This window comes from Filicampus tigris, chromosome 6 (genome assembly GCF_054856515.1).
Source record: "Filicampus tigris isolate MCC_2025a chromosome 6, RoL_Ftig_1.0, whole genome shotgun sequence".
Taxonomy (NCBI): Eukaryota; Metazoa; Chordata; class Actinopteri; order Syngnathiformes; family Syngnathidae; genus Filicampus; species Filicampus tigris.
The window spans coordinates 17,974,971-17,989,374 of NC_141222.1; the positions used below are offsets into that span (position 1 = coordinate 17,974,971).

At 39.2% G+C, this 14,404-nt stretch overlaps 1 protein-coding gene across 3 annotated transcripts in view; it reads left to right on the top strand.

The window, feature by feature from the left end:
* The first annotated feature begins 647 nt into the window (after positions 1-647).
* fam13a (family with sequence similarity 13 member A) overlaps positions 648-14,404 on the top strand; it is a 48,454-nt gene continuing 34,697 nt past the window's right edge. For 2 of the 3 annotated variants that reach the window (XM_086033540.1, XM_086033541.1), the window contains exons 1-6: positions 648-938; positions 3,749-3,944; positions 5,472-5,681; positions 6,648-6,825; positions 7,790-7,928; positions 10,749-10,820. In XM_086033540.1, the coding sequence (XP_085889666.1) occupies positions 912-938; positions 3,749-3,944; positions 5,472-5,681; positions 6,648-6,825; positions 7,790-7,928; positions 10,749-10,820 (822 nt within the window). In that variant the 5' untranslated portion in view covers positions 648-911. The remainder of the gene's footprint in view (positions 939-3,748; positions 3,945-5,471; positions 5,682-6,647; positions 6,826-7,789; positions 7,929-10,748; positions 10,821-14,404) is intronic. The other variant, XM_086033542.1, reaches the window with a different exon arrangement.

Below are 14,404 nucleotides of genomic sequence, written 5' to 3' on the forward strand. Positions count from 1 at the left end.
GTGTGACTTATATTACAAGAAATAAAATAAAGTTTGCACAATTTCCAAGTGTCATGTCCTATATATTACATATGGGAACAAATGGTGGCCACCTGCCTCGTTAAAAGGCAGGGTACTTTAAAAAACGTGATTTCTCCCAGCCATTCAGGAAAGGAGGCACTCATTCCTGAGCCCTGCTGCAAAAAGTGAAAATCACAAAGTAGTTGATGCGCCTCAATTCACTTCAGCATATTTCTTTTCACACTCAGTCCGGTTGTTATCATATCATTTTAGCTAGGAATGGCACTAAGCTGGAGGGTTGTGCTGGAGAAATGTGTGTATTCATCAATACAAGCATATTAATTATACTACAAATGATTTCCTGAATATTATCAACAGGGTATGTTCACTTTCTATATAGCTATTGTATTTATTTATTTTGTGACATTTTAATTTCCAAACATTTTGTTAATTATATAATTATACGGTACAGATTAAAATGTACATATAGTAGTAGTTTTCATATGATGAATTGAGTCATTTTTTAAAGAAAAATTGATTCATTTTTCATCATTATAACTGCGCATGCGTCGAGGGTTGGGATTCCACAAGACAGCCGAAAGGCCGTTTGAAGTTGGGACAGGCTCATGTGACCACGCCTCTCAGCCAATGGGAGAGCCCGACTCAGATTGCAGCCCAAAAAGCCGAAGACTACAGGGAGGAAGCGATACAATGAAAATAATGGAAAAAACAGCGACTTAACTTTATCGGCATCTTTGACACACTTGTCTAGCGTTTTGCGTCGCTATGGTGTAACTCAAAGCCCCATGTTGGTGCGAAAATGACATAATTTGTTTGTAAGAAAGTTTACTCCGGAAGACTTTAAGGAGAGACAGATTTCTTCGCCCCCTATCCTCACCTTGCGTGGAAGAATGGGGGCTGGAGCTCTGACTATTTGTGTGAGTAGAATATCCCATTTTTAACGCCCTCAAATAAGTCTTCTGTTACTTTCCGCGCTGGAACTTTCGTACAGTGCCCCTGTACTTTTGTAATGACGCGGAATGAATATTGCTTTTGCGTCTCCAAAAATCTTTTTGCTCTTTAAAATGCTCCCCCATCTGACACTGGTCAGACGTGACGTCATCAACCAATGACCAGAAGTGGATATAAATCGCATTCTTCCATAAAAGTTTTTTCCTTAGCGTGCACTCTGTGACATCACTTAAAAGGAGGACCAGCATATCATAAAACAACCGATACATCCTTCGAAAGTATGCAGTTACTGGTCATCAGGACGCATCGGTACGCCATGCACATGTAAAGATGATGGCCATTTTTAATCAATCAGAAACCACAAGAAAGTAACTGGAAAAGGTGTATAACAGCATATAAAGACAGGAATGGTCATTTGACTAAATGTGACGTATAATTAATAAAATGCTGATTCTTTTTAATGTCAAAAATGAAAAATTTAAATGTAACACCTAACAAACTATGGTAGTGTGGATATTCCACTTTTTCACTAAAACAGTATTTTCATACGGTACACAGTCTCCATTTTAAAGACCTAACAAATCATGTAAGTATGATCCACAGAGTTGATAAAACATTGCCAAAGAAACTCTTGAAGCAAAAATAAATGGATTATTCTTGAATGGCCATTCACTTCACCTGATTTAAACCCAATAAAGAATGCATTTCACATACTGCAGAGCCACAAACAAGCTAGTTGTTGCGGTTGCTTTACTCGTACTGTAAAAGAAAAACAAAAAATTGGCAATATCTCATGTTAAACGAAAAGGTTAATGCGAACAGGTTGTCTAGACATCATCTTGTCACTTTATTGGTAAAGAAAATGCTGACAAACAGCTAACATGTTGCAGCACGGACGGCGTCATTATATTGGGAAAGATAATATGAACTTGTTTAAACAGAAATAACTGTGTCACTTAATTGATAAGGAAAATCAATTTATGAGTAAAGAAAATGCTGACAAACCACAGATGCTGCCCCTTCTTTGTTTTGCTCTGTAGTTAGTATTGTCACCACACAGCGTGTTTGTAAAATTCTCTCTGGTGTTGATTGTGGTAGCATGTCATGTTAGAGTAGCATTTGCCACCGTCAAAGTCTACGCTGTGACATATGTGAGGGGGCTTAAACAGCTGACCTCTGGGTGGGCCACAAGTCACTGTTGTAAACCACAGTAAGGGTCCACTCACTGGTATGTGGTTTGTTCTACCATGATACCAAGTCTATAAAAAAAAATACATTTGAAAAGCCAAATGATGATATTGAGAGGAAGCATTAACCAAATTAAAAAATGTAAAAAAAATCTATTAAGATAAAATGGAAGTAAGTAATATCCGTATTAACGAATTATTAAAAATTGAACAATCAAATTGGGATAGGTCAATCATCATAATAAACAATAAATGTAATCAAATAATCTTGTTGCGTGCAATAAGACAAATCGAATAATCATATTGGGAGTAACTTTTTAATAACTATCGAGAAGTAAAAAAAAAAAAGTGATTAAAATTGAATAATCATCTTGGACAAGCTCTAGCCGTATATACAATGAAATTATATTAATTAGAATAAAATATATTTGGATGAACACAAAAAAAATAAAAATACAGATCAAATCATCATATGGGAAGTCAGTAGTAATAATAATAATATTCCAAATAAAACTCATATTAGGAGAAAACAGTAGTGTATTTAAAAATCTAAATTGAATAACCATGTCGGGTGTAAAAAAAAAATTGAATAAGCATATTAGTCAGCAATAAGTGTTTGCAAAAATAAAATTAATTGTATTGCGAGGAAGCAATAACTGCATTTAAGAAATATATTAAACATAATAACTGCTTCGAAATATTTGACCAGACAGGCATACACTTGACTCTTAAATAACATCCAAAAATGTATTTTAACAAATCGTGCATCTGTTCCTTGTTACAATTAACAATATACGGAGCAATAAAAAAATAAAAATGGGCCAAGAGTTGGATCCTTGCTGTCCTAATGTAAACAAACGTGAGAGGTGTGCTTGGAAAGTGTGTTTGCACACAGGCACAAAATGAGACAAGATAGACATTAAGGCAGCTGTTTAATGTTTACCTGTGGAAGCTCATGCGCTCAGTGATGCTTGCTTGATGGGGTCTTTATATTGTACAGTGCATCCACAGAGTATTCACTTTGTTCACATTTTGTTCAGTTGCAGCCACGTATAATTGACACCTATTGAAATGCATTGGGGGAAACATTTAATTTTATGCATGACACATTTTTTAATTAATCCGCCAATTAATCGGTAATCGCTTTTTTTTTTTTTAATGCCAAAAATCAGCCTCTAATGAAAATCAACAAAGTCACGTTATGTAGAAGGGTTGCTTGACATACGGCAACTATCAAAGTACGAGGATACTAGGAATAAATTGAAATGAATCAATTTTGGGGGGAAGGCTCTAATGTCAAATCTGGAAAAAGTGAACCACTGTGAATGCTTTCCAGTTGCCCTGCATGCTAGGGTGAACCCCTAATGAGACATTCAGCCTCTTCTGCGTGCTTTCAACATCTTTCACTTCCCTCGAGGACTTCTCTAGAAGTATCTGTGTGTGCAGCACATTTAAGGTGTTGCGTGGTAACCCGAGATCCGTCGTAGCAACGCTCACACGGCTCTCCCTGTTCTCCTCTTACCGGCACGCAGGTGCAACATGGCGACAGGCAGCTTCTTCTTCTTTACTAACCACCGTTCTCTGTGCAGCACAATGAGGCAGCGGTGCAGGTGAAGGAGGATATAAAAAAGATGGTCCAGATGCCCGTGCTGAGACCGCGTTCGGTGGCGGCCAAGGATACGAGGTTGTTCGGGGCACCCCTCCCCGAGCTGCTGGAGAGGGGTCTGACGGAGGATGGTGTGCCCCTGGTGGTGCGCAGGATGGTGGAGCACCTGCGCAATAACGGTGAGGCAAAAACTTCACTATCACTTCAACTTTTAATGTTAATGAAACAATGATATGTAAAAGCATGTGGACTGCACTTCTTGGAAGGGGAAATCAGCCCAAACACATTTTTTTTCAAGAATATGTTCCCAGCAGGCCCACTGGTTGAAACACGGCATTCTGATTACTATTGCATTTGTGGAATGTGAGTTAAGCAGCAAACTCCACCCCTTTTTAGCCATCTCATGGGCCGGCCATTGTGTCACTTCTGTCGACTGAAAATGACATCACAACTGCTCAGGCCTCAGGTACCGACCAATCACGGCTCAGCTTCAGAAAACTGGTCAGCCTTGATTGGCCGTTACCTGAGACCTGAGCAGTTGTGATGTCATTTTCAGTGATAAGTGACAAAATGGCCGCCCCCAGAGATGGCTAAAAACATGTGGATTAACTCTTATTCCACAAACGCAATGTTTATCAGAATGCCTTGTTGTATAGAACATATTCTGGAAAAAAATATGTATAATTGACTTCATCTTTAAGCACTCAATTTATCAACACACTTTATAATTAAGTAAATACATTATAATAATACAGTATAATAAAACCTATAGTGCCCAAAATTAAATTAGTTTTTTCCCTTTGCGATTTGAAAATTTCTCTCAATGTTGCAGTGTTGCAATTTGAAATTTGATTAGTTGTTCAGTCCTAACCGATGCCACTTTTTTCAGACCAAATAAAAGTACTTAGTATTTGAGTATTTGCTGATACCAAGTACCGGTACTTGACAATGTCTTTACATTTTGCAGTTGTGATTTATTTTATGTCAACTGTTATTCGAAAACACAGAACTCAAACTGTTTTGGAACATGGCATAGGTTTTTTAAGAGTAGAAACTTGTCATTACTGACATTTTAACATCCAACAGGGGTTATCTGCCACCAACTTCTGCATTCGGTAAAAACAGGGCAAAGCAATTCCTTCCGGTTCAGGTCACTGACGGAGCCCTGTGGCATGAGACCAGGATGAAGCAGGTCTACACAAGATGTCTTCAAAAGCTATGCAAACTGGTCATATCCGATGATAGGCTTTGTTCATGTTTGCATAGATCATATAATATATGAATATGTAAGCGATATACAATCAGGTCCGCAAATATTGGGACATCAACAATTCTCAACTTTGTGCCTCAAACCACCACCACAATGGATTTGAAATGAAACAAAAATGATGTGCTTTGACATTTTACGGTACCAAATTAGGTGAACGGTGTAGCAATTAAAACGGTTTGTATGTGTACTTAAGGGACCAAGGCTGCAGCTTGGAGCTGGCTCTCTTGTATTATATTTATTAATGATGTGACTGCCGACAAAAGCAGCAGGATGAAATATGAAATGTTTCAAGCAATTATCTGCTCATATTCAGCCAAATGCTTTAGAACCTTTTAAGTGGTGAAAACAAGTTTTTTTTTTTTTTTTGCACTGTACTGTTTATGTTTGACCACTAGATGTCAGTAAAAGCAAACAGTGATGCCTGTGATGCCTGCAGCACTGCAGCAGGAGGGCTTGTTCCGGGTGAACGGCAGCGTGCGCGCCATGGAGGCCCTGCGTCAGCACCTGGAGAGCGATGAGGACGCCGACATCGGCAGCAACACGGACACATGCACGGTGGCCAGTCTGCTCAAAAGGTTCCTGAGGGACCTCCCCCACGGCCTGGTGGAGCCTGCAGTCCAAAAGGCGCTGGTGCATTACTACCAAGGTGAGGGCAAGATGTGCTTGGTTTCTCTGGTGGGTTTAAATTCATCTGCAGTATCTGACATATCGTACACAACAAGATAGAGATAGTCTGGCGGGGTACGCTGTGGTCTTCAACTGTGTAATTCTGGTTAAATATTCTTTTTTGTTTTTCTTTACTTTATTTCTTTTCAGTTCATCATAAAAGAAATGATAAATGTATTAAAGCCAATAATTGTTGCAATTGTAAAAGGCAGTGGTCCGTTAAACTCATTTCACACACACACACACACACACACACACACACACAAAGACTCACGCTTGACAAAATGTGCATCATTTGGTATGTGGGGATCAGCCTCCATACATGTGTTTATCCAATTCTGACCCCTTTGTGTTTCCATAGTAATAGTATCAACATATTTGCAGGCCCTTTGCAGTTCATGTATGCGAAGTGGAAGGCTCATGAAATGACAGGAGCCTTCTTTCAGTGCCTGCCACAGCTGGGGAAAAACACACAATTGTTTTTTAAGGGGACTGCAGAAAAGATTGCTGAATAAATACATCACGCAATAAGTCTGGTCCTTTGATCAAGTCGCACCGGAGCTGGATTAATGTTACGGGAGGCTCTGGGGCACACATGTCAAGGCCCAAGGGAGGTTAGTGGTGAGCTCACACTATATTTGAAAAGTCCTGCGAGTCCCCACTACTGTTAGGCCCAGTCACCACCCAATTTAGATACAAATTGAACCTCCACATTTGAGGTCAAGAGGAGCTAAGCGACCTCCACAGCTGACAAGCAGGTGCCGAACACTGGAACCACTGAGGGCCCATGTGGTCGGGTTGCATTGTAAACAATACAGAATACAGGACCCACTCTTTGTTAGCATTATAGTGTCCGAAATGCAATTGATACAATTTTCAATAAAAGTGAGTTTGCCCCACTTTGTAATAGTTAGCGCATACCTTGACATATTTTGTGTTTCCTTAGAGTGCGGTGACGAGAGCTCCTGCTCAGGCCTGAGGGAGCATCTGAAGCAGTTATCGGGCGTCCACCTTAGCCTGCTGCGTTACCTGTGTCACTTCCTCACACTGGTGGAGGGTAACCAGCAGGACAACCGCATGAATGCCCACAACCTCGCCACTGTGTTCGGACCCAGCGTATTCCAGTGAGTGTGAAAAAATGTATTACTGATCTTTTTTTTTTTTTTAAACTACAGTTCGTTTTACAGGGTCCTTACCTAAAGTGTCTCAGGCGTCTATGTGTAATTTGGCCAGCAGGCGGTGCTGTTGCCTCAAGAATGCTTGCCATTATCCTACTCACCAAATACAGTGGTACCTCTACTTACGAAATTAATTGGTTCTGGAAGAAATTTCTTAAGTAGAAAATTTTGTAAGTAGAGACGCGTTTTCCATGTAAATGCCCTAATACGTTCCAAGCCCCCCAATATTCAGACATAAATGTTTTATGAAGCATAAAAATTTAACAAATAAATGTTACAATTACATTATTGCACAATAATTCTTTTACCTTTCGTATCCCGAAATTTCTTTCGTAACTTAGGCAATATTTTCCTGTTGAGGCGTTTCGTAACTTGAAAATTTCGTATGACGAGACGTTCGTAAGTAGAGGTACCACTGTACCTGCATTCAAATTTAACCATAATTAATCATTGGTAAGATGATATTTTTACAGTTTATGGAACAGTTCAGAATCAGCATTCCATCAAATACATTATGAGCATAATATTTTTCCTCACAGTTAACTGTTGAGCCCGTTTGTACTCTTTTGCCAACCAAAACAGAAGCACCTTCCATAGCACATAAATAGTTTTTCAAATTATTTCCAGTGTGCAGTATTAAAGAGGATTTTACATTATGTAGGGATGCCGTTTTGAACTGTTCTGATGCCGGACATTGAAGAGTTAGCCGTTGAGCCCATTTGAACGCAGTTGCTCACCAAATCAGCAGCACCGAAACAATCTCTCATCTGAATTAAAGCGTGGGTATTGAATGCATGTTATTAACACGTTCCAACCACATCGACTCTGAGGTGTGGTCCCTCCACAATGTCATGTGACTACGTTTGACCATGTTTATTAACTTGTCGGTTTTTGTCTTCCTGCCGCCCAGCGTGGCTCCCGGGTGCGAGGCCCTCAACGAGCAGAACATCTGCAACAAGATCCTAGTCCGGCTCATCCAGAACTACAGCAGCATATTTGAAGTGGACACAAAAGACGAAGAAATAGAAGAAGACATCACCCCGGTGAAGGTACGTGCTGATTTTGTTGTTATTGTTTCTGTTGAGAGCAGTGCAGCTGACATCATCTGATGCCTCTTCAAGTATCTGACCTATGACATCACTCTTGGCCTAATTACCCAGCAGGGCGGCGTATAGACAGCCACTTGCGTAACCGCAGGCTCGAAATCGATCGCTGTATTGATTGTGGGAGGTAGACATCTTGTCACAAGTGGCCTGTGTCTTATGTGTCTATTGATCGCCTTGTTTGGCCTGCAGGAAACAACCGGAACTAAGCATCCATCTTAAAAACATCCAATTCAATGTATACTGTGTAAAAACCTCCAAATCCTTGATTCTCAAGCTTCCTCTTGTAGGACAGTGGCTTAAATCTTTTTTTAAATCAAGTAATTAATTACATTTGTCAAGTACATTTCATTTGTGCTTAACTTTCAGTTAATATTTTATATATATATATAAATATATATATATATATATATATATATATATATATATATATATATATATATATATATATATATATATATATATATATATATATTTGCATTTTGTCTCTTAGTTTGATTTCAAATTTTTGGCACAATTTTTATTTAAATTATGTGCGCTATGTTTTATATTTGAGAACCGCTGCTATCTTTTTCTTTGACTTTTGTCAAGAAGAGAAAGATGACATTGTGCGATACACATTGCGAGACCTTAAGTCATTTTGGTAAGAGTTTTTTTTTTTTGCTTTTTGTGTTATTTTGCCTTTTCGTAGGCTATTCAAGACTACTTTTTAGCAATTATTCCAAAAGTAGGAGGCGGCATCATGCGTGACATCATGCGATACCTCAGCTCAGTTTAGCAAGCATCAAGTGATGAATGTATGCGTGTTTTGCCTTTTCTTTTACTTTTTGTATTATTCAAGTTTTCATTTGGCTCTTTGCGACTTTCTTGGTGTTATTTATTCGAAAAGTATCGCAGTGATCATTGTGGCTTTTCTTTCTTGGACAAACTGACATGAATTTAATTAAACATTCAAGGAATAGTTTAGTGTTGTTTTTACCGTGACACAGTTCCTGCGTAAGGAATGTTTGGAATTGCCAAACCCTGCTTGAAGTTCCACTTTATGAAAGTCATCCTTCACAGTGACGTCTTTGTGGGTGATAGATGGACTGATGCATGGCGGCGCAGTGAAACGTGACTTTGACTGCCAGGTCGCTTGACCATCTGATGACGCTTAACCCATTAAGGACGGGAGCGCATAACTGCGTTTGTACCACTAAAGCCGGGAGCACCGTTGTGTGTTTCTCCCTTTTAAAGCCGGGAGAGCGTATACGTTATTTTCCTTTTTTAATCCAATTCTCGGTCTCTAAACCAATGAAATGTATCAGAAGTTACAGCTTGAGTTGTCGGTGGATATCCGGAATTTTTTCGAGGAGTAAAAGCGGCACAGTCGATCGCGGTAGCTGTGATATAAGTCACGGCAGTGATATAGACGACAGACTTGCGAACTTTAAAGGCGTGAAACCATCCAAACGTGATGTATGGTTAATATATTTGTTCGTAGACAATGACGATTTCAACTGTAAGAGAATACAGCATGTTAATTACCACTCGATTTTTATTAATTAAAAGTAGTGCTTCACTTCCGTCTTCGATTTAAACAGTAATGATGAATAAACCCGTGCCTGTGTGAAAGCCGCATGTCTAAGCTCTCAAATTCTTTTGGAATTATGTTTCTATCTGCTACAGGCGCTGAGATATTAATTATTTTGTAGGTGGCGAAAATGTCAGGTTTTCAAGGGTGACTCCAAAGACGACCGTAGGTTTTAGAGCGATGTCTCACGAGGGTCTTCAGGCTTTAATGGGTTGAACCTTTAAGGAAACCCTCAGTCCCTGCGAGATCGATGCGTGCGCACCCAAAAACATCCAACAGTTCTGCCCAGGCTGTCTCCAACTCAGTCTGACGTCATGACAACAGCACATACGATCCATTCCTGTGCTCTATTTTAATTTCAGGTTTATTTGTAGTAGGGCCCGACTCGTATGGATTTTTTTTTAGGCCAATGCTGATGCCAAGTTTCAGCAAAACAAAACAATTACAGATTAATCGGACCATTAATTAAAAAAAAAATACGTAATGCATAAAGTGTGTCGTGGCCTTTTATAGCGTTTGCTGGAATTAATCAGGCACAATTAAAATGGGAATAGGTGGTCTAGTTAGTGTTTTTCCATATGATGCATGCGTCATTCCTACAAGATGAATTTTGTGCGTCTTCACAAACCCCTCCCCCCCCCGCGCATTTCCTACCCGGAAGGTTTTAGCATTGTTGTTTGCTCCCGACATCTCCAGGTGTGTACGCCCTTCAAATTCCCCCACATAGGCTCTTTTAACACCGACCATGTGACGCATGCGGCGTGATTAGCGTGACGCGGGCGGGCCTGTTTATGGAAAAGCTGTTTTTCTGCGTGCGCTCGCGGCTTTGCAGATGCTATCAGCTGACTACGGTGGGGGAAGGTTATTCTCACATACACCAATGTTTCAAATATTCGAATGACTTACTTGGAAGTGTTATAATAGAAATACAATTATTGACTAATTCAACATTTTAACTCATTTAAATGTAGAATATGTTTACTTGTTAATGAGGTTATAATGTTAGAATTTAAGAATATTTGAAGAATTTTTCGAATACTTGCATTCAATTTAGATACAATTAATTGCATATAGATAAAAACACATAAATTACACTCCAATGTTTCTGCAGTCCTGTTTGTGTAAAGTGGGGAAACAATATTTTGATTAATTTTACATTTTGGTATTTCATTCAATTTATGTGTTTTCTAAAGGTGGGACTTAATGATGCAGAACCTCCATGCCAAGCCAACGACAGCATACATGAGAGGACTAGGAAGAGGAAGGTACAGTACACATACTGTATCATTCATTTAAAGGTTTTACCACTTAGCCGTCTGCTTCTTTTCCTTTCCCAGAGCTGCAGTATTTCCTGCTTTCTTATCAGAGTTTTTTTTTCTGCCTTGCCACCCATAAACACATTATAGTTATTTGTCAGTACTAACCGGATGATGGTCACATGATTGATGGAAGTGTACAGCAGTAGGAAGCACAGCCACAACAAAAAGACAGTTACTGGCACTTTAAATGACACACGAGAGAGCAGGGAGCTTTCACACTGGTTGGAATTCTTCCATTTTGCTTGGATTTAACATTTTTGAAAAAGTACAGCTCCAAATCATCCATTCCAAGATCATCATTAAACCTTTTTGTATGGGGAATGTTGCAAAGGAGATGTGTTCACAATTACTTCAGAGTGTCTTAATAACATGTTTTTGTCAAAATACTCCTAGGATCAGGAATTAAAAACATAAACTTAGCCTGTTTTGAAGGGGGAGGTCCTGTCTCGTGACAATGAGTGACTTGTCAGCTTGCCTGCATTACTGCAGAACCATTACACTGATGAGCAGGGTTTGGAGCTTCTACTAAGAAAAGCATCGAGTGAGGAGGGAAAAAAAGCAAGAGTCTGAAAAGACAATCCAAGCATTATCCCTTGCACAAGCAGCACTTCATGAACTTTAGGGGCTCACAGTTTGATGGTTTTGCAATTCTATGGCTGTGACATAATCTGAAGTCGAAAAGCCCTTTTGTGTTTCACTTACGTACACTGACTCAATAGTAAAGTCATGTGCACACTGCACAGTAAGTATTTCATTTGTATGGAAAATAACTCTCAGCTTTAAATATCAAACGATGAAATAGCATTATTTATTGCTTTGGAGGAATTCCAGGCGAAATCAACGTACCCCTTTACACATGTCAGGCATATAGCACAATGCTGTCAAATAAATCTTAACAATGTCTTTCAAAGGCAGTAGCTCATAAATATAAAACGTTCAAATGGAACTGACCACATATTTCTGCGTCTCTGCACAGACTAGTCCATTGCGTGCCATTCGGAACCTTGAAACCTGCTATGTCGGGACCGCAGTAGACCGAGTACCCCACTGTGAACTTCATGCACTCAATTAGTGGAGCAGATCCAGGCATGTGGCGCATGCAGCAGAGTCATTGCCAAGCACAAATCCCCCCCACCATCCTCCAAGACTTAGACAACTTCACCAAACAACTAAGTATGTGCTGCTGTGCATTCCCCTCAAAAAATCGGACTTGTTACAAGTTCAGGGGTATGCGACTCACTCTATACACTATATATTGATAAATCCATTACTAAATCAATCACTTATTGGTAAAGAAAATCAACTAAGTGAAGCCATAATCCAACTGTCACCACATGTTCTAAATTAAGGAAAAAGAAAAATGGATACAGTTGAATCCCAGAAATTCCTGGCTCCGACCTCCTTAATGATTGATGAGCTCATTAATCATCACTCATTAACTTACTCAATAAAAGCTGTGTCTCACCCTCAAGGCCAAACATACTCGTGGGGGATTTTCAGGTAATAAAAAAATATCTTTTCATATCGTTTCTGTTTGCGATTAGTGCTGACATATACACACACACACGCACACACACACACACACACACACACATCAACGCTGAAGCTCTTAACGTCATGTGAGTTACGATGTACCAGCCTTACAATCCAAGGAACCTATTTATATTTTTTTCAAATGTTTTCAAACTTTAGGGTTGAAGAGGGTCCGAAAATGTCTGGTACTGAATGAGTTAAGTTGATGTCTTCATTACGAATATATTGTACAGTATATTTCATTGAATAAATAGTGGGAAGTCATGTTTATAACCTTTTATATTGTACTTCCTCATCTAGTGGCAGGGGAGGATTTATTTACTCAACTGCAGATTGTACCAGGCACCTCTTTGGTCATAAGTGTCAAATTCAAGGCCCCGGGGCCAGATCTGGCCTTCAACATCGTTTTATGTGTCCTGCCAAAGCAAATTATGTAAATCGACTTCATGTTTCTTCCTAAAATACCAAAATTACAAATTGCCTTTTTTTTTTTTTTTTTTATGTTGAGATATTGCAAGTATTTTTTGTTACCAATACCCCTTTTAAAATAAATTTAACAATATTTGTTTTTACAGGCATTTGTTTTTAAAACTAGTTATTCATCGATTTGTTGTGTCAATGTAATATGAGGCAATCATACATTTATTTGGGTTACTAGTTGGCCCTCCAAAGGAAACCCTAACTAGGATGTCCCCGCGACAAAAATGAGTTTGACACCACTTTGTTCATTCAAAACACACCACAAAATGCCTTTGATTAGGATAAAAAATAATTACTATTTTTTTATATCTGGAAAAATAATAAGTGTCATCAGTTGGGTTAACATTACGGTACTTTAAAAATTATCCTAAAAATAATGAAAAACACATTTTCTTTGTTGAGTATAAAACAAACAACAGAGTGCATCCAAATTGTCTCACTTAATCTTTTTTTTTTTTTTATTGAATAAAATGTGACCTTTTTATGTGGCTATAAGTCTCGTACAGCAGTGGTTCAAAATAGGTAAAAAAAAAAAAATCTTTCTTTGGCATGTTAGTGGTGCAGCACAAAATAATAATAAATACAATAGATAATCTAAATAAAATGTAATATATGTCATTTTATGACCTTTAAAAATCCTTCAATAAAAAATAACAAATCTGTTCTTTTCACCCAATACCAAAAAAATGATGTGATCAGACCTGATGTCCAATCCCTAGATACTTGATTTTGTGTTGACAACGATGATGTTTTGTCTTCATATGTGATTGAAATATGACAGTTGACTACATACTGTACGCATGAATGCTTTAACGGAACGCCTGTAGTTGCCACGGGTGGTCAATCATTGGCTTTCTGTGAAAGACATATTTAGAGGAATCAATACCACAGCCACAGGAAGAATTGGAATGGGGTAACAGGTCAAGCTGAAGAAGCAGGAGCGGTGGCACTAATTACAAACATTCAGCCATTAGGTGACTAGAATTGGGTCGATGGAAGGCATCCAGCGAGGCGCTGAATGGAAATGGCCCACTGCTAATTAGCTTTTAATTGAACCCAACGCATCAAGCGTTTCCACCGCTGGCGTTAGCCGTGACATCAGAAGCATTTTGTGCCCGAGTCTCACATTAGGACCAACAGTTCGCCGAGCTTGATGATGCAGAGGGCTCCATGTCGCAAGGTGGCCGTGGTCAGGTTACGATTCTTCGCCTATAACACAATCAGCGGGTCGCTACAACTCTACCCGCTCCGGGTCGGCACGGTAAACCAAACCTCAGTTCAACCTTATTGTTTATTTGATTTGATTTTTTTTATGATCTCACCTGCGTCTTTAATTGCTGGCTGGCATCGCTTCCCCCTGCGGCAATCCTCAAATGCACGTTTTATTGCATCCTGTGTGTGTGTGTGATATCAGATGGGCGGCGCACAATGTCAACGGCATGTCACGGGCCTCACATGGTGACTCACCTTTCCCGTCCTTCACTTTTCTTTTTTTTTCCTCTTGTGGTTGTAAAATA